This window comes from Rutilus rutilus (assembly GCF_951802725.1).
Source record: "Rutilus rutilus genome assembly, chromosome: 2".
Lineage (NCBI taxonomy): Eukaryota > Metazoa > Chordata > Actinopteri > Cypriniformes > Leuciscidae > Rutilus > Rutilus rutilus.
The window spans coordinates 16,388,795-16,415,618 of NC_140210.1; the positions used below are offsets into that span (position 1 = coordinate 16,388,795).

General features: G+C 37.5%; 1 protein-coding gene across 2 annotated transcripts in view; it reads left to right on the forward strand.

The window, feature by feature from the left end:
* Positions 1–26,824, forward strand: part of rapgef2a (Rap guanine nucleotide exchange factor 2a) — a 42,082-nt gene that overhangs the window by 5,066 nt on the left and 10,192 nt on the right. For both annotated transcript variants that reach the window (XM_084395928.1, XM_084395929.1), the window contains exons 2-18: positions 15,273–15,343; positions 15,436–15,492; positions 16,871–16,954; positions 17,046–17,121; positions 17,208–17,375; positions 17,850–17,867; positions 21,082–21,204; positions 21,592–21,769; positions 21,883–22,019; positions 22,100–22,258; positions 22,482–22,634; positions 23,385–23,549; positions 23,645–23,752; positions 23,864–24,067; positions 24,155–24,263; positions 24,370–24,613; positions 24,813–24,973. In XM_084395928.1, the coding sequence (XP_084252054.1) occupies positions 15,273–15,343; positions 15,436–15,492; positions 16,871–16,954; positions 17,046–17,121; positions 17,208–17,375; positions 17,850–17,867; positions 21,082–21,204; positions 21,592–21,769; positions 21,883–22,019; positions 22,100–22,258; positions 22,482–22,634; positions 23,385–23,549; positions 23,645–23,752; positions 23,864–24,067; positions 24,155–24,263; positions 24,370–24,613; positions 24,813–24,973 (2,215 nt within the window). The remainder of the gene's footprint in view (positions 1–15,272; positions 15,344–15,435; positions 15,493–16,870; positions 16,955–17,045; positions 17,122–17,207; positions 17,376–17,849; positions 17,868–21,081; positions 21,205–21,591; positions 21,770–21,882; positions 22,020–22,099; positions 22,259–22,481; positions 22,635–23,384; positions 23,550–23,644; positions 23,753–23,863; positions 24,068–24,154; positions 24,264–24,369; positions 24,614–24,812; positions 24,974–26,824) is intronic.

A 26,824-nucleotide genomic window follows, 5' to 3' on the forward strand; every position in this document is an offset into this window, starting at 1 on the left:
GCGAATGTCCTTGTAATTCGCTTCAACTTTTCCGAACTTTATTAAAGATTATTTCTCGTAAGGTTCGAGTGGTGTCGTGTGTGTGTGTGTGTGTGTGTGTGTGAGAGAGAGACAGGAATTAAAAGCAAGCAGAAAACGGTTGTATATAAAGCACACGCGTCATCACATATCTGTGTTTAAAACTAAGCTCAGACATAAATCTGAAATTATCTTAATCGATACAGAATCGTTGGAGAGAATCTATAACACAATATCAAATAAATTAAACATAAACTGTTATTTCCTGTAGCCAGGCCTATATGCGTAGCGTGCCAACAGACTGGTTTACTCTCGCGTGTCACGTGACCAGACTGTAATCGCAGCTTTGCGGTTAAAAAATCGCATTTCATCATATCGCGATATTATCGCAAATGCAATTAATCGTTCAGCCGTAGTGCCATTAGCTATTATCCATTTGTAAACATTTCAGGATATTGAAGCTTTGGTCTCACCAGAGACCATTCTCTCCTCTGTTGTGCAACCAATTGTCTGTGTTCCCTGGCCAGTTATTAATTTTATAAGCCTGTTACGTCCATGAGCACACACATACTAGAGAAAGCGTGAGTTAGAGTTTTAAGGTGTTACTTCCCCCTGTATTGCCCTTGCCTTTGTATGCTTGCTGCTGAGAGGGCCACAGGAAAAGAACAGAAGAATGAGATGTACTGAGATAGGAGAGGAGTAGAAGAATGAGAGGAAGAGGGAACGAGAGACCAACAGAAACAACTTTAATTGAGGTTGACGTTCTAGACACTAAACTAAGTCTTTAAAGGGTTCCTATTATGCCTTTTTATGAATTCTTGATTTTGTTTTTGTGGGGTATACCATAATGTTTTCATGCTTGATTGTTCAAAAAGGCATTATTTTTCATAGGCTATATTTTATATTACATCCCCCAGTCCCATTATTACTCCCCAGTCTGGGTCAAACACATCGTTTTCGATGAAGCCCCTCCTTCTGAAATACAAAATGTGCTGGGATTGGTTAGCTGGCCCAGTGTGTTGGGATTGGCATCACAAAATCATGGATAATTTTCCTAAGGGGCGGTGAACAAAGCAAGTGCTTACAAAAGCTAAAGTAAACACTACATCAATACTGTAATGTTGGTTAACAGGCAAGCTGAGGCAAAGCTGTGCCCTTCGTTTACATCATAGCTATCATAGCAACTACATGAAACTTATAAAAACTTGCAATTGGAACTGTTAATAGAAAACACAACTGCAAATAATAAGACATACTTACAAGTTGTGATCCATAAACAACAGATAGTCCCGACAAAATTGGAACGGCTACGTCTTTCAGGAGAAGCTTTTGTGCATTGTACTCTCTGTCTGCAGTTATCTGTAAAATGTGCACCGCACAGACAAACATTGAGGTTATAATGTTCAGGAACATTGTTTAAAATACATTTTAACACCTAATTTAATCAGCCTTAGATAAACTTTCTCCGGGGGAGGAAAAACAGCAATAACACTCCTCATCTTCTCTAGCACAGCTCAACCAGGCCTCGCCAACTTTTTTTGCGTAATCCGTGGGATTATTTAAATGTATTCAAATACAAGCTACAGATTGAATATGGCCTGTGGAGGAAGAATAAAAAATAAATAAATAGATTAAAAAAAACTTTTCACATTCATCAACTGGTCAGTTGATTTTCTCACGTACAATTTTTAATACAATTTAAAATATTAAGTGTAAAATAACAATTGTTTCTAAACCTCAACTGAATTATTTATTTAAATAATAGGCCTAAATATTATTATATATACTTATTTGATGCTATAGTAGTTGGACTGAGAGGCACGGTCTAATTTTGTGTTAATGTCGTTGGTTTAGCTTGTAAAAGCTTTATCCTGTCCATAGGTTTTCTTATATTGTTTGATTTAATATTGCCTAATTGCCAGTTTTGTAAAGGTTCTTCCTAAATTAAATGAATCTATTCCATATTTCTTTTTTGTTGTAAATAAAGTTGATTCGGTTCATATGCTCGAGAAAAGCATGTTGTTCATGACATACGTCAATGTTGTACAAATAAAACCTGTCCGAAAATGAATTTTAATACATCAGCCTTCCAAGTTACCATTGTGCCATAATTATGACTGCTGGTACATTTCTTCCATTTACCAAAAATTTTGCCACGCACAAATGCTACCCACACAGATCTCATAATTATTTTCCTCTGCACCATAAAAGTGGCATGTTTCATCTGCATGATGATTAAATGTGAGACATCTGTTTGTCTGGGTTTCCTAATTCGTTTGAGCTTGCCTGATGTGTTGGAAACGCATCAAATCTCAGAAAAAATGAAAATAAAATCTGTCTGCACGGATCGCTTTTGGTCCATTATGCTAATTTTAGGCTTTTTTATGAGGCTCGGTGAAAGTTGAGAACAGACAACAAGAAGGTTTTGAAGAATTTGAGCTCTCCAATGATCCAATGTCTGCTCTGAATACTATACTGAATTTTGTGTTTCACCTACAGTTGTTAAAACGCTGATTTGTTTTTATCACAAAATGTACAATTTTGTAGTGAAAATGTTTGCTATTGTGAGCTGAATAGGGAAAGAACAATGTTTATACTGCCTAATTTTACTTTGGCATTGTGTGAAAAAAAAAAAAAAGGACTTTGGAACGGATTTGCATTCTTCCGAAATGCATTAGCCTTGCAGTTTCAAAACAATGGTTTCATTTCCTCCCTCCTGTCTGTTTTTGTTTTGTAGCAAATCAGTCATTAGTGAGTGAGACCTTCTGAAATGACTTTTTGAGAGACGCAGAATCACATGTTTTTTGAGTTTTAAATAGAAAAATAAAAACACTTCATTTATCTTTTGCACATATCACAAGACTGAATTTAAAACCTTGATTGGCCACAAAATATAAATGTGTAAATGGCTATTGTTATTCCTACTGAAAATAATGCCTAATTATTAAATTTACTAGTGTTTAACTTTTTTTTGTTGCATCCTGATATACAGTCGCTGTTTCCATTAGGGCTGGGGGAAAAATGGATTCATATGAACGGTCTTCAACCGATTCACATCGATTCACAAATTTCAAACATCGGTTTTCTAAAGTGTTACACTTCATTAACTTCACATGTTAGAGTGTTATTAATCACAATAAACTGCGAAAAAGGACTCAGTGCGGTGCTCCCGCTGTAGGACAGAGATGAAACTCGAGCACAGATGCCGCCTCTCAGATTGCAAATTCAGTTCTCTTTCACAGTTTATTGTGCTTGCATGGTCAAATACACATATTTATGTCAAAATGCACATCATGTTGAGTATTCACATATACACAGTCTGATGTTCTATACGAACGTAAACAGTCGGGAGCAAATTAGATCTGTAACAGTATAGAGCTGGTAAGTCCCGCCCCTTCCGCTAACCCCACTGGACCTCTAGGTTGAAAAATCGTCAATGCAAGTGAATGTGAGAAAATAATTATTTTCTGGTCCCGTTTGAATTTTGCCATGAATGTGAACATATGTTGTCTGTGAATTTTTTATATATTTTTTCGTGTTAAGAATGCTATAATTTAGCGGGTAGAAGTTTGATACGGTTAGACTTTGTGTGAGAGCACTTTGTGGACTACAACTCTTCGCTGCTTTCGACGCGGGAATCTGAAGAAAGAACAGCCCATTTGGTTTGAATGGTGACATTTGGGTACAAAACACACAGGCATCTCGATCTGTCTCCATAGATTATCGCAGCATTAGCAGCACCGTGATTTGACAAGTGGAGGGAAAATGTGTTAAGGGGTGACGTCACATAGGCGACATGTAGTCTTTCCCGTTATGTCTTTTCCACAACTGCTAGCCAAAGAATCATACAATATACTGTCAAACTCGTAACATGAAAAATTATATAAAAAATTTACAGACAACATATGTTCACATTCATGGCACAATTCAAACGGGACTAGAAAATAATTATTTTCTCACATTCACTTGCATTGACGATTTTTCAACCTAGAGGTCCAGCGGGGTTTTACGGATGGGCGGGACTTACCAGCTCTATATTGGATACGTTCATTCTTAAAGTCCCCGTGAACCGGAAGTTGCAAACATCTTTTCTCCAGTGTTGTGATGTATTTCCAGGTGAAACGGAATATTGAATAGAGGGAAGGGTTTTACTTTAGCGCACCTCCTTACCATCCCTCACTCATAGCAGACTGGCGATTGGAGGGGAGTGGTTAAAGGAGAACTCCGGTCAATTTTAACATTGAGCTCATTTTTTTGTACATTTGGAGTGCTGTCAGTACAGAGAACAACGACAAAAATCGGTGTTGCCTACACTGTGTTATCCTCTTTAAAATTTGCACCCTGTTGACTTCAATGGGGCAAGTTTTAAACCTGCTTTTAGCCTCTTAACATCCTTGATGTGTCATTACAAGTGCACAGGTCATGTGAGTGATTCCTTCGGAGTGAACGCGGGTGAATCTGACTGCAGTAGATGTGAAAGATATGAATAAAAATGATGTTTATTCAGCCAGCACACATACCTGTATTTACATCCTGTTTTCGGTCGAAGTCCACAGTAGTCGATTGTCGAGTTCACGCGCGTGATCATAGGTACTAAACCTATGCGCGTGAACTCGACAATAAGACCATTGAAGTCAACAGGGTGCAAATTTTAAAACGAGGATAACACGGTGTAGGCAACACCGATTTTTGTCGTTGTTCTCTGTACCGACAGCATTCCAAATGTACAAAAAAATGAGCTCAATGTTAAAATTGACCGGAGTTCTCCTTTAAGGATATTCAACCCAAGACATAAAACTGACGCCAGAGCTAAAGCAAATGTTCAGATTTTGATTAAAGATTACCACGACAAACAAAAAATTTTTTTTCTGTTTATTAACTTGCACAGGTTAATTGTTCACCACAAGACTAGTCATGTGCGCTAACAAATTAAACGGGGTACATTTATGACGACTAGTATAAGTCATGACGACTTTAAAGGGACAGCAGCGTCATGAACTGTTGCTGTATGTTTCATTAATGTTAATTTAAAAAATCACTCACTGCTTTTGACTGAATCTTTTGTATTTTTAATATGAATCATTAATTTTTAATTCACACAGTGAAGACTAGTGTTTTAATTTTTACACTTGATTATTCCATATTTGTGTATTATTTCTTACTGCATGTTAGATAAACCTTGGCCACTGACCCTAAAAAACCTTTTATCAGGGAATGTTGATTTTGTTCTCTTCGACTCGCTGTATGGAAACAATGCTTTATATTATTCGCAAATGTTTTATACAATATTACAATTTTGCACGTAAGTTAAATTTGCAACTTTTGGATGGAAACACAGCAAGTGTTGCGTGCTCAGAGCCTGAATGTCCAGTTCTGAAGGACACCTCACAGAAACTTAATAGAATAAAAGCATTGCTAGATGGGTTGGAAATGTTTATATTTGTGACTGGGGCCAAATTCTCAGCTGTGATCCATTTATTCTTTTTCCAGAGCTTTGGTGACATCATAAAGGTCAGAGGTGAAGCTGAATTGGATTATTTTTAGTCAAGGATGTTTCCGCTTTTACCCAAGTTAGGCCCATTGAGCATGTGAGGGGGAGTGAGAGTCATTTCCCTGATCCTTACTTACGTTTTTCTGTTCCTCTCTCCCTTTATTGAAGTGATGTGTCAGTGCTGATTAGTGCTTTAGTACACATTACTGTATTAATAATAATGTCTTATCAGCTTTTCCTCTCCTCCTTGCATGTTATTCTCAATCCTGTGCATTAATCAGCACTGATAAACCAACTCCTTACTTGTCAAAATGTGGGCACGGACACATTACACGTTTTTAGCAGAATCATGACTGTTTAGTCTACTGTGGTCTTTTTAATAATGCATGTTTAGTCAAATAAAAAAAAATGGGCTAATAGCAGGAATGTGAAGGCGGTTGTTTTCATTACTTAAGTATGACAGGCCCTCACTTTAAGTGTGGGATCTAGATGTTTCAGAGAAATGGCTACTCAAAACATTACCTACTTTGTGGTCTGCCTGATTGTTTTTTTGTGTGAGTGAATCGCCTCTCTGATAGCCTTAAGGAGTTTGTGGATGTTATGGAAAGACATGAACCAGAGCAGTATTGCTTCATATTTGGTATTGCCTGCTGGTGGATGTTTACACAGTCACAGAATCAAAGTTAGCCTACACCAGGGTCATTAAGAGTAATTAAAGTTGCATTCGGGCCGGTTGAAACTTGCTCAACAAATCAAATGTTTGCTCTTATTGGAGAATGAATTTACAACTGACTTGTAGTTTGCTTTGCAAGTCAGGCTGATATAGGAGAGAGTGTTTAACATAAAACATGTAGGCCTACATATTTACTTTAAATATTACAAACATGCCGTAAAGAAGAGAACAAATATTGTCTGTTCCTGACTTGATTTTGAATGAACAACCATCCTTGTAACACAGAGCCACATCTTAACCGATCTAGTTCCTCCATGTTAGTGTGCTTTTCATGGGCTGACAGGAATGTGAGTAATTCAGGGTCAGAGGTCAGAATCTGAATTTATGTAGTCCTTCTAGACAGATGCTGGTCTTATTCAACATGGATGTGACGTGTACAGGATGCATATGGATATTTGATGCAATACAATGGCCTATTATTCACCATCTGAACTGTTGCTCAGACAATGTTTTGCTCAATTTAGCAGCGCTCATTTCTCGTTTGTGGCATTGCTGTTAAATCCTTCCCCCTCTTGGTCACCCAGCTGGCTATAATGGTTTTTCCCACCTGCCAAGTGCTGACCCTGCCATCGAGACACCGGGGTGGAGGGAATTTCACGCTTTACACACAATACATTGTGAAACTTAGAAACCGCACAAACACAGATGCTGGGCAACCGTTGGCTTTTTAGTTTTCATTTGTACATTTTCAGTTTGACTTTCTTAGGAAAACAACTTGCAAAACAGTAAATACTGGGTCGGTTCCCTTAATAGGGAAAGCACTGGATCATGTTCTAAACAAGTAATACACGGACACTTTTTTTTTTTCCTCATGTTGTGTCATCAAAGCTCTCTCATGGCTAAATAAATAGCCATTTGTTTTTGGCAATAAAAAAGACATCACTTGTTTAGACTCGGTTACTTCAGTGTTAATCATCAGATCATTTCATGCGTAGTGGATAATGTATTGCTCTTCATTGTTGTCAGATCTTCATTATAAATTAATACTTGTATAGATGTTGTAAATAAATGGCCACTTTACAAAAAAGTGCTGTGGCTGTAATGTTACAATCATTTCAGATGGTTGGATATGACATTCATTTGGGACCATGATTTATATAATCATACTCTAAAGTACCTCAAGTACTTCAAAGATTCATGGTCAACCATGGTACATGCCTGAAAAATATGGGTTTGCCATGGTGCTTTTTTGTGCTTTTCCATGGTATATATGGAAGTGATAATGTTATGGTTTCAGATATGATTTGTTTGTTCATTATAGGGCTGTGCGATATAGATAAAAAAATGTGTCATGATATATTGTTTCATATCATTCGTTATCGATAGCTATTGACATTTTTTTAAGACAAGTAGAAAAGTTTGAATTCAAACCACTGTTTTTTTATATTATTTAACCACATTATTAAGGCAAACAACAAATTATATTAGTTTTAGCAGTCAAAAACATAAACAAAAATATCTTAATGTGCTTAAAATGGAAGTGCTGGAAAAAGATGTTTGACGTACTTGAAAACATTTTACTATTCCTGCCAAACTTTCATGGTTACAGTTAGGGCTGGGCGATTTGGCCTAAAATCAAAATCTCGATTAATTGAACATTTTAACTCGATTACGATTAATGAACGATTATTTTATTTATTTTTTATTTTTTTGCCCTCATGGTTCACTGACAAGTTTTTTACAGTAAATATGCTCACATATTACAAGTGAGAGATTTTTGAATGAAGGGTGCATTACTTGATTTTAAAATAATTGAAGGAAACACACACACTATCTACTATCTATGATTATTTATTGAACATCAAACAACTTAAATTAAAGCACACATTGTCAGTTATTTCTTTCCATCTTCTTGAACTCTTCTCATACTGTGTGGCATTTGTGAACGCTTGTGTTAAAGACATCTGCTTTGCGGAGGCACTTGTTGCTGGGCGCTTGTCAGTCTCTTTTTGATTTTTTTGAGCCATGCACTGTTCATAATCAGTAACGTGATTGTGCTCCAAGTGCTGGAACAAATTGGTGGTGTTACCTTTGGACGTCGAAACTGTTTTTCTACAGTGTCTACATCTGACTTCATTTTGTTTGATGTCATCCTTACTGAAGCCAAAATGTCTCCAAATGACAGAGACTGCGTTTTTTTTTTGGTACAAGCTGCTCTTGTTGCTCAGTTGTCTCAGTGATTAAGCTCTCCATGCTCAACGTGTCGGCGGAATAACGTACTGTAAGGGAGCGGGGTCACGTGACTCCACACGCGGTAGTGTTTTAAAGGGAAAGTAATCGAAATAATCGACCTGGGAAAATTTGATCGATTATAGGTTCTGAATGTCGATTTCGATTACTTTTCGATTAATCGCCCAGCCCTAGTTACAGTTAGTGTTACTACATTAAATCCATGGTGAATGTTGCTGATCTGTGGACTTAAAGCCTATAACTAGTTCATTCATGGCACAATGTTTCTCCTGGTTTCCACGTCAGCGCTGTTTTATCTGTTAAATGTGTTACTCAGTAGATATCGCAGTGATGTTATTACTTCTGTGGCAAATTTAAACGCTTCCTTTACTGGATCTCTTAGCGCTTGTGTAGTAACACTGTCGCTTGATCAAGATCGGCTCGACTGACATTGATGGTCCAAACTGATAAATGGTCCGTGAAGCACAAAATAATGAGTAGCGCAGTTTCGTACCGCCTTCATGTTGGCCAATTTTGGTCGCACCGGCAGGAAAATGGTCCGTCGAATCGTTCGGTTTGTAATGCGCACCGAACTGAAAGCTTTGCACCGAATGGTTGAATACGTGTATTGTTACACCCCTAGGACAATACAAACATCTAAAACTGTAAGAGATATTGGGACGTCAATGCTGTTACGCATCCGAACATGAGAGCAACGCAACCTGGCTGTTAAGATCTTATTGGTTGTTTGCTTATCAAAACATCTGATAGGGTGTTTAAGATCTTCGGGCGATGCGCGTGCATTTTAATGAAAATGTCGTGCGCTATATCGAGCATTTTTCATATCGTCACCGACAAGGGTTTGCCGTCGATAAATACAGATATCAGTTTTATCGCCCAGCCCTTGTTCATCATTGCGTCTTGAAACAGTGGCTGCATCTGAGTTACGCTTTATTAATATTCATTGCTAATTTGTGTGGTTAGTGACTCATTGTTAGTTCTATAATTGGTGTTCAGTATTACACTGCTTTACTACACCTGTTCACACAAACTGTGAGAGAACTGAAAGGAAAGTGGGTGTAAAGTTTCTTTTTCTGCAGCATGTGTTGGGTTTGGTTTTGAGGTGGCTGTGTGAATACAAATGTTTTATTCGTACAGGAAAGCAAGGAGGAATGAGGATAAAGAAGAACTTGTACACTGATTCATGTAGAGGAACATACTTGGCATAACGAAACTGAGAAATGTAACAAAAAGGGTATCGGCTGAAAAATGATACTGATGGTGCTCTCAACTACAAAACAGAACAGTTTTTTTCTAAAAGGAAATAGTTGTTAATCTTGTGTAGTACAAGTCATTTGGCTATTTTAGTTTCCAGATGGAGGAGGAGTGGTTGTGGGACAAAATAGTACATTTTAAGGCTATGCAGAACTTTTGATTTGAAAGATGTTAACAGATTTAGGAGCTCTAAAGAGAAAGCACGCTCTGGGGGTTCATTAGAATATCAAATAAAATTGGTCAGATTTTAAAAAATGTTAGTATGAAAATTACGTTTTTGAAAAGCCTGTCAGTGGCACATGGTGCAATCAGAAAACAGAAGCCAGTTGAGTTTCCCAGAGGAATCATTAACCACGTTTCCACTGTCCAAAAGCGAGCGTGCTAGTGCATGCCAGGGCCAGTCGCGTTTCCACTGTCACTTCCGGGGCTTGATCGGGCATCCTCAGGGCCAACGGCCGGGGTGGTTTGACCCACCAAATACCATGGTCCAAAGTGGGCCAACTGGGGCTTTGAGGAGTAGAATCAAAAATCAATTCTAATTCTGGATTTGATAAACACTGAAGAAAAGTATTCTGGAAGAGAGAAGAGAAGGTTAAGTTATTGTTATCATTGGTGTCTGAGAACAGATTTATTTGTATATTCTTTATACAGATTATCATTTTTATTCATTTTCCACTGAATTATGCGATCTGAAGGGCTTGAAACAGCGTACTGTTTTCTTCTGTGCGTGTCTGTTATGAGTCGAGCTCATTCGCTCTGGAGTTGTCAATCATATTATGTGATCATAAGTCCTGCCTGAGTTCTGCACATAAACAGCTGAGAGAAACGTTTCTAAAGATGAAACATGGAGCCAAATAAATATATAATTACGACGATATATGTTCTGTATGTGTTTTTCATGCGGCTCTGCGTCTTTTTATAACAATTTAGAATAAGAAATGCTTACAAATGCTAAGCAGGTGTAGCGTTTTATAAAACCACTAATAATGCAGTCTGCCCATTATTTAATCAAAATCCACTTTAGATCGCACTCGATGATTGCTTCGTGTAGTACCAAACTTTATTCATCTTAATTTACTGTTGTGTGTTGTGCAGCAGACGAGGTTAAAGCCAAATGAGATGCATACATGAGGAAAAATTTATTCTCGGTCAGAGCGCCACTTATCGTGCAGGTGTGAATTAGCTGAAGGCAATCAATCATTTCGTGGTCAGCGTTCAATCAATTTGGCACTCACTCCGTTTTTATTTATTAACAATTAATCGATCATCGATTAATCATTAGCATCCCATTCCCTAGTGTAATATCTAAATGTTTGACTTCATTTATTTTATTTTTACCATATTGGAATAGAAACTGGGAATCAATAAGAATTAGAATCGATAAGCTGAATCGGAATCGCTAAAATTAAAACGGTATGATAATCCAATTCGGTATGAACCGGTATACCACCCAGCACTAAAATCAAATATGATTTATATGATCGTGTACCTTATTCATGTCTCTTCAGGGCTAACTGAAGCTGTTTGTAATGGGTGATTTTTATTTTTCAGATTTAGAGAGCATCTGAGAAGCCTGTGTAGAGTTAGTTTAAGGATTTGAAACTTGAGAGCATGGAAATAAATTGTAATTACATTGCAATAATGTTTTTTCCCTGATCATTTCATTTGTAGGTTTATGTATATTTTATCGGAAAAGAACTAAATTACACCAACACATTTAACCTGAAGTTCTTTTTTTGTTTTGTTTCAAAAAGTTGTACTTTTATAAGTGAAAATGAAAGTGCATGTCACATTTTTAGATGGGACATGCCAGCATGTGTGCAAGAAAGTAGTTTCTAGTTTTTTTCACTTGATTCAGTGATCAGAGGTGTCAAAAGTATTCACATTCATTACTCAGGTAGAAGTATAGATACTAGGGTTTAAAAAGACTTCTGTAGAAGTTGAAGTATCAACTCAAGCTTTTTACTCAAGTAAACGTATCAAAGTACTTGTTTCAAAACTACTTAAAGTATAAAAGTAAAAGTAATGTAAGAAAAAAAAATGCAATCTCTCTCTCTCTCTCTCTCTCTCTCTCTCTCTCTCTCTCTCTCTCTCTCTCTCTCTCTCTGTGAATCAATATTTGACGCGATTTGCCCCGATTTCTCCCTCGCTTACCGCATCTAGGTTTCCTTCGGAGGAGTTTTGGCGCTTCGCACAACCAAATGTGACTACAGCCTCTCACAAGTTAGAAAGACACCACAACGCCAATCAGTTTAGCGATGTGTATTCAGGAGGCGGGACTCAGATCTAAACCGTTTGTGTAATTGGCAAAAAAACATTTTTTAACGACGACAAGCCGAAATGAAAACAAGCCGAAATTAAATAGGAGTAACGAGGCTATTTTTAAAATGTAAGGAGTAGAAAGTACAGATAATTGCGTGAAAATGTAAGGAGTAGAAGTAAAAAGTCGTCTGAAAAATAATTACTCCAGTAAAGTATAGATACCCCAAATTTCTACTTAAGTACGGTAACGAAGTATTTGTACTTCGTTACTTGACACCTCTGTCAGTGATCCAGTGGTCAGGACGTCTTCAACTAACTGAAATGTGTCCTTGGTCTCCTGACTCAAAGGACTCAGTCCATTGCCATAATCAGAACTCTATGTACGTGTCTGTCTCTCACAGAGGAAATGCCATTGTCCAAGAATAAACATTCCTGCCCTTCTACTCAGATCAACCAATTGCAGACCACAGCACACCACCCCTGACTGGAACCTATTGGGTAGTTTGAATTTACTTTTATTTGAATGTAGTGGGAGCAGATGAGAGCGATGGATCGGTTGAAGGGAAGTCGAAGACGATGAGAAAGGACGTTGGAATGTCAGGGAGGAGAGGAAGAAAGTGTGACGCCTCTAATGTCCTGTTCGAGTGAACTCACTGTGGAGAGCTGATAGTATATGTGTGAAGGTTCTGGCCTTGAATGGTCTCTGCACTTCACTTCACACATATAGTGAGACCACATTGAACATCTGGGAATCGAAGTCAGATTTAAACCTGGAAATTAGCAGTTGTTAGAATTGACAAATTAAATGTAACATTTATGATGTAAAATCGTGAAATTCATCTAAATGTTTATATATTATATTGTATTATTTGGACCTCATTTTATGATGTCAGAATGTATATCAAGCTTTCATAACTTCAATATGCAGCCAATTTGTGCTCCTCACGTAAGTGAAGTTTTGAAATCTCATCGTCCCAAATCGCAGGAAATGCCAAATGTGTGACCGACCTAAACTTGTGTCGACAGGACCATGTGATCTGCCCTTTAAGAATGTGTTAAGCAACCTGAGGTGTAGGTAAATCAAGCTAAAAATCTCGACAAAAATACATGTTTTGGCAGCTTTTTACTTTGTCACTTTTTAGTTACTGTTATGAAGTATTGCATTTAAAGGTTCTTGTAATTTGCTTGAGGTTTTTGCTTCTCATTGTTTTCTCGCTTTTGCAGAAGTGTGATAAAAGATTTCTATATTAGCATTCATGTGGTTATATCTGCTGCATAGCTCTTTCCTCTTTCAGATATTCTATATGCTCTTGCATAATCGGTTCTTATAATCTCATTGTAAGTCTGATGCTGCATTCAGCTGTATCAACAGGACAATCTCTGAACAGGAAATTATTTCTTTCACAGATTTTCCTTATCAGTAATTAATTTACTGAAACACGTTTGAGGAAGCGGATCTATTTGACCAGAAACACTAAACAAAGATGTAAATTCTTGACCAATGTGTTGTGGTACAAATTTTAAATGTATTTGCCATTAAACCAAAAGTTGTGTTATTCAGGTAGCTAGCTATGAATTAGAGTTAAAAGATCACAATCTCGATTCAAACACTCACGCAGTCTTATTTCTAAATGACTGCTATTCGGCTATGTCTATGAAATCTTTGACAAGTTAAAGGGTTAGTTCACCCAAAAATGAAAATTCTGTCAGTAATTACTCACCCTCATGTTGTTCCAACCCCGCACAAAAAGTATTCTCGTCGCTTTATAAACTTAGGATTGAGCCACTGTAGTCACTTGGACTATATTAACGATGTCTTTAATACATTTTCTGGGCCAGCAAGTTATAATGCCTTAGAAGCCTATGGAGGAGTGATCCAGCTCTCAGATTTAATCAAAAATATCTTAATTTGTGTTCTGAAGATGAACGAAGGTCTTACGGGGGTTGGAACAACATGAGGGTGAGTAATTACTGACAGAATTTTCATTTTTGGGTGAACTAACCCTTTAAGTATGATCACGGTGAGCATTCAGACCTGCGTTGACATGTATCAATCAGTATGAAACGGCTTCACAAAAAGTCTTTTCAACCACAGTATCATTATTTCTGTTACAGTACTGGTAATTCAAATTGTCACAGAAGTACTGTGATAAAAGTTTTTAGTTCAGCTCAATGTGGTTATGTTATTTATATAGGCCTATGTTATGTTATTTTAGTTGTCTATTCAGAATCGTTTGATAATCATGATCTCTATTTAAAAAGAAATGTTTTATTGATTTGAAATTAATCATGCAGCTCTACTGTAAATGTTGTTATGATTTGCTCAGCAGTTTTTTGGGACAATTAATGAGCTGCCTGACATGATGGCATTTTGGGGAATCAGGCATGTCTAACATATCTGTATGTGATTTCCAGGAAGATAGGCACTTGCGTTTTAGAATGTGAGATACATCCAGATTGTCTTTCGTCTTATCAAAAGAGGAACAGAATAATGACAAGTATAGTAAAAAAAAAAAAACCCAGAAGTGAGGAAAAAGACCTGAAAGTGAAGGAGTGAAAGGAGTTTGTATTTGCAAACATTCCATTCTTGTTAAACACTGATTGCGTAACTCAGGATGGGTGGAGCTAAATAGTTCTTAAGGATGGTTGTGTGTTTGGTGTATGGCGTGTATTTATTATTTGTGTGTCTATTCCCATATACAGGGCACCTCCTACTGGTGCTTTGGTGTACATGCAGGCAGGTTTTAAATGACTTAATCAGGGTACATGAATGTGTTTGTGTACATGTATGTGTTGTGTTTGTTCATTTGTTTATTGCTGGAATGCCAAAATTGTCATTCTCGATATAACTAAACTTTTTTTTATTTTAGTCCAAGTTTGCCATTTTTACAGCCCTGTTACTAAGTAACGAACATAGAATAAACTAATGAAATGTTCAATGTTGTGGGAAAAAATGTCAAATAAATAACTATTCATAAATGTGCATGTAGTATTATTATTATTATTATTATTATTATTATTATTATATTTTGTTCTTACAATAACTTAATGGTTGAATTACTGAGCTGGAGAAATGCAGTCAATGATACAAATTTGTGTAAAAAGTTGGAAAATGTAGAAAAAGATTTACTTGTCCTCACACTGTGCTGTATGAGTCTAAATGACTTGGGTGTCACAGTTTTAAGGAATCCAGCATGTAATAATAGGGTAGCATTTATAGAGCTAAATGTTATATTTTTGTGATAAATAACCAATTACCAATTTGTACTGTTTTAATGGAGTCATGTAAAGCAGTGCGATTGTAACCTGCTATGTGTTTTGCAGGATCTGCAGATTGTGTACTCGTACCTCCATGGCATGGAAGCACTGTCCAACTTGAGGGAACACCAGCTCAGGTACGAGACCACTGTTTGTGTCTATGTGTGTGAGGGTACTTTCATTCTTATCACAGAGCAAGTGTACTTAACACTGTTTATTTCATTTGCAGGTTGATGTGTGAGACAGTTCGATATGAACAGCATGAAGCTAATGAGGTTTTATACTAGTGAGTATCCAAACACACACACTCGATACACTCTCACAAAGGCTGTCAGAAAATGTATTTCTATCTAGGTCAGTTTATCAGAGGTTTACATCAAAGTCACGAGGATGATTTTGTCCACACACACATCTGCTCACTCTCCCTCTGTCTCAGACACAAACACACACCGACATCTGTTTAGTGCTCGCTTCTTTTAAATCTGTAACGTCCATCTACAGACGGGATTAAGCTTCTAAAGGCTTTTTGAATATAGACACACACTCTGCCTGTTGAAATGAAACATTCTGTTCAGGTTTTCCTGTTTGCTTGGGTTACTGTTAAAGTAATTAAAGCAATGTTCGGGTACATTACAAGTTAAGCTCATCAACATTATTAGTGACTCAATATCAGTGACCACAGAATATATTTTTGAGTTAAACAAAACATTACACTACAGAACTTGTGACTGGAAGCACATGGGGCCAGGCAATAAACATTCAAATACACACTGTTTGGAAAGTAAAACCACAGGACTTAAACAGTATACATGTTGCCATGAGACTAGTGTGATAAAATAGTTTGCAAAACCTGGAACGTTCCCCATTATGTACTTCCCTCTCCTTTCACCCCCCATTTTTCTAACTGTTATTTGCATTACATCTTTACTGTGGTGCAATGCCTGAATTTACCAAGCTGTCGAAGTCTGTGCTTTCCAAAACATACAAAATCAGTCATTTGCTGCTTTTCACTTGGGAATTGTGTTGTGCAAATGTGTAGGCTCATACGGTTTCCCTCCGCATAGTTTGAAAACCACCAGTCTGGCATGCCCAAGGACCACCAACAGTCAGTGCATCAACTTAATCGACTTTAGCCCAAAGTATACTTCAGTTTCAGACACGAACACTTTGTGTATGCATACATCTGAACGCACAGCCAATCAAAGTATATATAAATAAATGCTGTAATGCTGGTATAAGATATTTGTTCTTGAGCACCAAATAATCATAATAGAAACATTTCTGAAGGATCATGTGACACTTTAGCTTTGCCATTACAGGAATAAATTATATTTTCAAATATATTAAAATTGGAAAGTGTTATTTTCTATTGTTATAATATTTCACTATATATATATATATATATATGCGGATAGTAAAGAGCCTGGCTACGTGAGACTTGCAAACCACTGGTGCCTCTTTGCTCTGAGAACTACTGAATTGACCAAAAAACGTTCACCCACATTTGCATGATTCATCACATTTGTTTCCTTTGCCCAACGTGGCATGTGTGTTGTTAGGTCACTGCTCCACCCGGAATATAATAGTAAGAATGGACTAAAATAGTTGTTGAGTTTTTGTGCGTATGTGTGTGTAATGTTGTCATATTTGTTTGTGTGTTATAGTCCTGATGACATTGGGACCTGCTGGTATATCCTCCTGTCTGGCTCTGTCTTTATAAAGGAGTCTATGTTTCTTCCCCGCAGCAGGTATGAGTGTTTGTTTGTGTTTGGTTTGCCCCATTGGTTCCTCACTGTGTCTTATTCAGTGTTTTGTGTGACGTGTGCGGTTTCATTTCAGTTTTGGTAAGCGTTCTGCTGGTAGTTTACGTCGTGGTTGTGAGTGTATCGTCCTTGAGGCTTCAGAAATGATTGTGGTGAGTTATACAGTATATGTATGGGTGCAATAAGCCATGTATCAGTTAGATGGGGGTACACTCATCCACTCTCTTGTCTCTCTCAGGTGGACTACATGGACGACAACGATGAGTATTTTCAAAGACAAGTATCTCATCGACAGTCCAGGAGAAGATTCCGCAAGATAAACCAGCGTGGAGAACGACAGACTATAATTGATACGGTTGATAATTATCCAGTCAGCAAGCCCCCTCTGCCACCAGGATACCACTCGGTTCGTTCACACATATATATACCATTTTAAATCTGCCCTTTTGATCAAATTATGAGTATATAATATAGTTGCAACTTCTAAGGTGTGGTCACATTAGCAAAATATTTTTTGCAAAAGTCACTTTCAAACTAAGCAGCTTTCTGTTGGTCAACGTGGCGAATTTGTGTGATCAGCTTGAGCAAGATCTGTTTGGAGAACTTTTTCACCCTCGAGCTAAATCCAGATCGTGTGAATTCCTATTGAAATGTCGTCAAATTACACAAATTGCCGAACAATGGTAAATGTGACTTCACCGTAACTCTTTATTTCACGTTATTTGGTTTTAAGTCGATGTGTGCATCTTAAGTTGGAGCTTATTTGTATCACTCATCTTGAGTTATTCTTTAACATTTAAATATGTGAAGTCACTGTATGTTGTATTGAATTAACATGTGGAATGTGTATTAATGTGTTTTTAATTTTGTCTTGCTGCAGGAATGCTCAAAATCCCAGGTAACTTACCTTTTAGTACTAACAAATAATAATCTTTCACATTTTTATTAAATACTTTATCCTGTGAGCTTTATATGCAGATACAACTAAGTAAACCATTGATAGGTTGATTCCCTCAAAAGGTGTAAACACTTTGACACTGTGGCACTTTTAATGTTATTCCAACATGGTTAAATTGGTGAAAGTTCTCAAATTTGAAAACCATATCATTCTCATTAATTTGATAGTAGCACAGAGAGTACACTGCAGTTTTCACATGCGTGCATGTGTAGAGACTTGTCTAGTTAAGCTGAAAGTATACTTCCTGTGTCTGCATGCCACTTTGGCTTGCAGTATTTTCGTAATCAGCACAGTCCGCTTATATCTGCACACACTTTTGGTGTGCCGCCCAATTTTTGTAATCGTTATTAGCATAGTCCACTGATATGCGGCCATGCCTTTGGTGTGCAGACTTTTGCGTAGACTACAGGGCATGTGTGAGTGATTTGAGGACTCAAAAACAAAGGTCCATTAGGTATTGCACATCCAATAATCTGCGCTCATGGTCAATGGAGTGTACTTTGAAAGGCTTGCAAAATTCAGTATTTACCCAATATTTTTGTGTGCTATGCTATTAGCAGCATACAAGCCGCAAACTCGCTTTGAGCACGCTTTGACCCTGTTTACACCTGTGATTGGATCTCTGAAAACACATCTTAATATCAGGTGGAAACAGAGCCTTTGTCAGACAGAGTTACTGCCTATATGGAGTGTTACTCTATATAGAGTGCTGCCTTAGAAGACAGCAGCATATGTAGACAACATGACAGATCACTAGGTTTTGGAATAGAGCCATAGTCTTTGGCTAGATTCTTAGCAAGTTTAATCGGGTAAAAGCATCCCTATCTTCTTTTCAATCACTCACAGTTTCTCCCCTGTGGCACTTAGTCTCTCTCTCTCTGCATTAGTTTTTTTTTTTACTATCCTCCGTCTTATAATGGAACTGGTAATGATTGACAACAGGGGGCGGGCTCTTGACAGATATATGTGCCATCCTGATTGTTCAGTGAGCTGCCAGTCATTGCAGGGTTGACCCTGGTGACTGGTTTAGTGGGGCAGTGGGTGTCAACCATCCCCCACCCCCTCCCCTCCGCTTAAACAATACCAGCCTCTCGATAATCCCATGATCTTGCGTTGGTGTGTGTGTGTGAATGGGACAGAGGGGCAGGGTCTGATGAAATTGTCCCTCTCTGCCAGAGTGCTGTCTGTTACTGTGGCGATGGGCAGATTTCAGTAGAGAGAGGGATGCTCTCTCTGAGAGTGCGCACTGGGGAGAAAAACATCAAGTAGGTGCAGTTAGAACAGTTAGTCAGGTAATGTTTTAGACAGATCATGTTTTAAAGGTTAGTTTAAGTGCACAGAGGATGGTTGGACATTTAGTATTGAAGGCTATGAGACAGATAGTTCTGTCTCATGGCTATGGAGTCAGGGGACAGGAGACCAGGACTGTGAGTATCTCTCTCACACGCAAACACGCTCTCAAAAGCCTGTGGACAACAATTTTTTGCACATGCATGCTAAACTCAAGCATTTATTAGTTAATTCTTTAAATAAAAATACATATGCATGAATTCTTTGTTTAGCCATGCTACATTTTATGAAGCATTATTTATTGGTTTTGATAGATGGACAAATTTTGTATGAAATATTACATTTTATATACATTATGAAATACCAAATATATTATGAATTGAACAGAATTATGAGTATTGAATTGAATGAGTTGGTCTTATTTAGGTGTTGATGTTTATTTTGAATTAATAATTCAATTGAAATCTTCATATATATATATATATATATATATATATATATATATTTTTTTTTTCTGGTTTTGTTGTGATTTTAATTTGTATGTGTATTTTTACATACTTTTTTAGATATGTTTTAGCAGTTGTTTTCCTCCCATTATGTTTTAATACATAATTTTATATGTTGTATACAAGTGATTTGTTTGAGAGGTCACATTATTGAGTTTTTGAGTTACGTGTATGTATTCTACATGTGATTTTTGTTATAGGGTCACTGTATGTAGGCCATCTGATCTAGGGCACCAGTACATGAACTTTACTGTAGTAAGCCTCAGGGTGTTTTACAGTAGGGTGTTGGGGAGGGGGGTGTCTGTGCATTAGCAAATATAATCATTATTTTGATTCATTATCTGATGAAAGCTTCAGTCATTACTTCATACATTAGTCCACTACAAATGCCCTGAATTTAGAATCATTGGAGTTTTTTTGCTGTACAGTAGGTGTGTTTGTTTTTGTTGTGATTGAAAGGCCTGGAACAAGTCAATTAAATTATTTAAGGACCCGTGTGCAAACACTTAAAAAGTCATGAAAAACACTACAGTGAATATAATTATGTTTCTCCTAAATATTTATTAAAAATGATAAAATGATTTTTAAAAATTCGTATCCAGTTATCATAAATGACTGATGTGTTCATGATTGGTTTGTGCCTCACTGCTTACAATAATACTTCAGTGAGTGTTTATTTTCATCAACCAATGACTAAAATGAGTCACAGTAGATGGATTATTAGATGTTTAAAGCGCTACCATTCACCTGAACTTCTTTCCGTGCGAGAACACATCATCTAAAGAGTAATTGTGCTGACAATCACGCAGGGGTTTTAAAATTAATCCTTGAGGGGAAAAACACTATATTTGCGCAAATACTCACAAGCTTTTGTCAGGAAACAATTGCTGTGTTGTATTTATGCATATACATGGTTAATATAACATTTGGAACAATGTCTTGCATGCAAAATATATATATATATTTTGCATGCAAGACATTGTTCCAAATGTGTGTATATATATGTATATTATTTCTTTTCTTTTTTTCTAATTATTATACATGCAGTTTTAATCACATTATTTGAGATCTACATGGAATATTTGTACTTTTAAAAATGTATTTGTCACTGCAGGACCAGTTACACAAACTTAAAAAAGCTAAAAGGTGTTGAAAAAGAAATGCTGACCAGTCACAGGACCTGAAATATGAAATGTCACTTATATACATTTTAAGCTAAAATCTGTATTTTTAATTTATTTTATATAATAATAATAATAATAATGTTTTAAAACAATTTATTTATTTGTTATCAGTTTATCAGTTTTTTTGTGTCATATTCGGTTTTTATTTTGTAACTGTATATGTTTCTCTTTTAGCTTCCTGCCGACTTCTCAAAGCTTCACCCCTCTGACAGTTGCCACTCCCATATGACTTCCAGCCAATCACGTTCCAGTATCGCTAGTGATTCGGGAAGTAGCAGCCTATCAGATATTTACCAGGTGATAAAAGACTCAGTTTCTATCCCTCTAGAAAGCAATCTCCTTACGCACTCTACAACCGAAGCACATCCTGACAGATTTATTGTGAACATCTGGGACACACACTCACACGCATTTAAATCCTGTTCTGTAGAGTACTCCCCCCCCCCCCCCCTCTGGTCCATCTGTCACCTCTCCATAACCTATTCATGTCAGTCATCAAGCGCACTCACCTTTTGATCCACAGATCAGCTTTACGCGCTTATTCGCGCGTTTTTGTTTTTTTATTTGGAAATGCGGGTCACAAAGGGCAGAAAGCTGTAAAACCACAAATCAAATGTTTGTGAACATTGCTAGCTGAAAATTTGTGAAGAAACAAACAATTTGAGCTCACTGTTTCTTTTACAGGCCACTGAAAGTGAGTGTGGGGACATGGATCTGAGTGGGCTTCCTGAAACAGCGGTGGACTCAGACGAAGATGATGATGATGAAGACGTAGGGAGGGGAACGGACCCTCTTATGAGTCGAGATATTGTGAGAGACTGTCTGGAGAAAGATCCGATGGACCGTACAGATGATGACATTGGTAAACCTCTGTTGTTTGAGTTGTTCAGTGATGGAAATCCCCTATGCTACATTTTCACTTTCATTTTCATTTTCACTTTCCATTTCATTTTCTTCTTCTCTTTCTGTAAACAGAGCAGTTGCTGGAGTTTGTGCAGCAGCTACCTGCATTTGCCAGTCTGAGTGTTTCAGTGCGGAGGGAACTCTGTGCTGTCATGGTGTTTGCGGTCGTGGAACGGGCTGGAACCATCGTGCTCAACCACAGTGAAGAGGTCAGACTGGACCCATTGCAGCATTTTATCTCCTCATTTGTGTCCAGTTCATAACAGCCAAGTGTGTGTGTGTGTTTTAGCTGGACTCTTGGTCAGTCATTCTGAATGGAGCAGTAGAGGTGATCTATCCAAATGCCCGCACTGAGAGTGTGTGTATGGGTGGAAGTTTTGGCGTCTCCCCTTCTTTGGAGAAACAACTGATGACTGGAGTCATGAGGACCAAAGTGGACGACTGTCAGGTAAGAGTGTCTACTAAAGTTGAATATCCAGCAGCTCATTAATGTCAATCAATGCATTTTTGTTTTTGCATTTTTACTTGAATATTTCCGATTCAAGATGATTATCGTCTATTAAGTAAAAGTTCCTATTCAAGCTTTATTTTGAATGCACATTTTCACCATAAAATGGTGATGCACAAAAATCACCAGTTAACATTATTATTATTTGTCTGTGTGTGTGTAGTTTGTGTGTATTGCCCAACAGGACTACTGCTGCATTCTGAATCAGGTTGAGCAGAACACACAGCGAGTGGAGGAGGAAGGAGAAATCGTCATGGTGAAAGAACACCGAGAACTTGACCGGACGGGCACCCGCAAGGGACACATTGTTGTCAAGGTAAGCGTTTTTTGGAAAAATCTGAATGACTTCAAAAAAAAAAGTGCTCTACTTAGAAATCAGATTTCAGCTTTACAGTCTGGTCTAATTTAAAGCTGCAGTATGTAACTTTTTCTGTGTTCAACATTATATAATAAGCAAGTACATCATAAATCCATTTTCTAAACCGTGTTTTTGTCAAATCCTGAATCACTGCGGTAATAAGTGTTTATATTCGGACTATTTTAGACTGGTTTGGGTCCTACCACTGTGGAGTAGCCCAGTAACTGCGTGACTCGTCATAGACATAAATGGAGAGAAGTAGCTCCTGCTACAATGTTCTTCTGCTATTAATATGTGCTTTATAAGTACTAATAAACAGCCAATGTCCTAGTAATATGCATGCTAATAAGCAACTAGTTAATAGTGAGAATTGGACCCTAAAATGTTGCCATACATTTTCAAATATATGACATTATAAACCAGTAAAGTTCATTTGTAATAATATTTCACAATATTACAGTATTAATACAGTTTTATCAAATAAATGAAGCCTTGGTGAGCATAAGAGACTTTCAAAACCATAAGTTTTCACTGACCCCAGACATTTGATCAGTAGTGTATAGGGTTTATTTTTGTCAGACCATTTAACCAATTAATATCAGATTTAAAATGTGTTGTGTTTGTACTTAGTTTTACCAGAAAAGATAAAAAAAAAGGTATTTTAAATGTGGTAATTTAAAAGAAAAAATTCTAATGTACGCTTTTTAGGGTACTGCTGAGAGGCTAATGCAGCACTTAGTGGAGGATCATTCGGTCGTGGACCCCACATATATTGAAGACTTCCTGTTGACCTATCGTACCTTCTTGCCCAGTCCTCTGATTTTGGGACAGAGACTTCTGGACTGGTTTAATGACCCCAGTTTACGGGACAAGGTAGCGTGACTAAATCAACCTTTTCTAAAAAAACACGCACACATTAAGCTTCAGTGGGACCGAACTCACAGTTCTTCACTCTCTCTTCTACTCAGGTAACCCGAGTTGTATTGTTATGGGTTAACAATCACTTTAGTGACTTTGAAGGAGACCCTGATATGACCAATTTTTTGGAGGAGTTCCAGAGCGATCTGGAAAAAGAGGTGTGTACAGCATGCAAGCATTGCTCATAAGTATCTCAATAGTCTATATTTTAATTATTCATTATCACATTATCAGACAAGCGTCCTTATTAACTGTATTTATCTGAGCAGAAAATGACAGGACAGTTGCGGCTGCTCAACATAGCTTGTGCTGCTAAAGCCAAACCCAGAGTGATCACTATAACAAGAACCGCTCGAGAGATGCCCCTCCCCTTCACACTTATTGGAGGAGCTGAACGTGGGACGCGCCTCTTTATCAGTAGCGTAGAAGTCGGCAGCAAAGCAGAGGAGGCGGGGCTTAAACGTGGAGACCAGGTAACATCTTTCAAACCTCAGCGTGATGCAACAAGACACAGAAGCATTTTCTTTAACACTTTTATTTTTTTTCATACCCACGTGCAGATATTGGAGGTGAACGGGCAGACGTTTGAGAATGTGCAGTTGTCCAAAGCCATTGAAATTCTCAAGAACAACATACAGCTCTGTATGAGTGTCAAAACCAACCTCCTGGGTGAGATTCCCTCCAGGATGCATCCTCAACACACACGGACTGCTGAATTCAACATCTGTTTTTTTTTTTTTTTTTTTTCATCTTTACTCATTTTCACTCTTTTCAGTCTTCAAGGAGTTGGTGGCCAGGGTGGCAGAGGAAAGGAAAAACGGCGTTCCTCATCTTCCAAAGATTGGTGACGGAAAGAAAAATATCCGTTATTCTATACCTGAACTTGGGGCTGGATCTGATGTAATAGGTCAAGAAAAGGTCAGCAAGAAGGCCAAAGCACATACAGTGGGAGGTCGAAACAAACTGATGAAGATTCTAGACAAGACGCGCATGAGCATCCTACCTCAGAAACCTTACAGGTATACAAGCGCACGCACTCTTCTTCTCACACTATTGCTGACTTTAAAGTCCTCAAAGAGTACAAATCTTGCCATGTTTCATTAATGGGATTTTAAGCAATATTTCACATCAGCCTCTTGTGGTATATGTGGTAAATTCTGATAGATGAATGTTAATTTTTACTAAGTCATGCTGAGTCATTATGCCTTTGTTGTGTAGTGACCTCGGGTTAGGGCAGACTCAGGATGACAGCATTGTGGGATTACGGCAGAACAAACAGACTCCGACCACTATGCCAGTCAGCGGAAATCTCTCATCCAGTAACCCTGACTTGGCCCAAGGCCAACAACGCATCATCGACTACAGTTCACAGCCACCAGGTAAATGGATACAGAATACTCAGATGAATAATACAAAATTAGTTTGTGCACAAGATGATAATGTAATAAAATTATAAAATGCGATTGTAGTAAATGAATTATATATTATTATAATTATATTATTATTATTATTACATCATAAATAAATACATTTAATATATATAATTTATTTGGTCTGTCAAAAATAATGCATTAAGGATGCGATGATGATCCACATGTAGGCCTATCCTATGATCAGCCGCGCTCACCTCCGCGGGCTTCTCTTTGTGGAGACCCACAGGACGCTTGCACGCTTCGCGATGTCTATGTTTACATGGACACTTTTTATTTCAATTTCAAAAATTCTTTTTGTGTTCCTGCTTTACTTTTGTTATATCTGTGCGATTTTTACTAATGATCCCGCTACCTTCTCCTTGCTCACAGCATCTGGATTCACTCGTGAGTATTTGTGCACTACTGCGGTTCTGCTCGTCCTTTTAGACACCTGACGTGTATGGTTCCACTCGTCTCCTCTAGATAACTGTTCTTCTTCATAGAAACCTGTCTCACGTAATTGCCTGTCTATCTCTCTCTCAAAATCTGTTGTACAGTTTTCTCTAGTTGACTGTCTTTTCTTCTCTCTGCTATGCTGATCTTTTTAGCCCTTTATAGTAATCGTTCTTTTACAGATATGATTCAGTTTTGTAAACTTGAGTCAGTGGCAAGTTTTTCACGCTGATGGCATCACCATGGGTAATCTGTCACTTGTGGATAAAAACAGACTTCGAGGAAGTTCTTGTTTTCTTGAAAGTAAAAAATGTGTGTAGCAGCACTGTTGCCATGTTTTTGCTAATATACTGTGTTTTTCCGGTCATCTGGCAAGCCTGACTCACGCTCTAGGTTAAATTAAATGTGCCTTAGGGCTGTGGAACTATATCCACACTTTATTACATTGTTGTCTCTGGTTTATTTCAATGTCCTGTCTGTGTAGACACGTACACTTTGTGCCATCTGAAAAACTTGCCACTGGGCCAAGTCCAGTAGTTAAGTTACCATTTATTTTCTTTTTTAAGACTTTAATTGATATACCACTCTTACCGATTTGTGTCTTTTTCTGTAGCTGCTGTTTATGTTTAGCATTGTCTTGCAGTATTTCTGAATAAAGTAAGCATAGCTTACATTTTCAATTAAGCACTGCAAGTTCTGAACTAATTCAAGAAAACTGTAAAAAAACAAAAACAATACAATGATACAAATTATTTTATTTTTTAAATCAGTAGATCTAATTAGCTGCATTTTAGATCTATTTTTACACATCCATTTTGTATTGCTTACATTTTACCAACTTACATTAACAAAGGTACACTACATATCTCTATGTGGTTGAGTCTAGTGGTTTGAGGTAAGCCAATGGTTGTCTGTGATCACCACAGCAGATCTTACTAGATCAAAATCAAAGTGGTCATCAAAACCACTGATTGTAAGAGTAAAGTCCTACAAGAAGTATCACAGAAAAAAAAAAAAGTTGTACAAGCATGCATGTAGCATTTCTGACACCTTGTTTACAGACATGCACATTTGTAAATGACATAAACCTAAAATATCCTGCAAAAACGAATACGCTAAAGGACTGGTATTACCTTTTCTATTTTAAAATTGACGTTACTGAAGAACATGTACTTTTGACAGCTCTACTTCTCTCAATGCTCTACAAGATGCTGTACAGCTTATATGTTTGTACATCTTTTATTTTCATTAGTGCCAAGATGCCTCATCTGACTTCTGCTTGATCTGGATCTCCAGTTAACCTTTTTGTCTTTGTTGTTAGGGCTCCTACCATCTCTTTTCACTTGAATGTTATATCTACCTCGT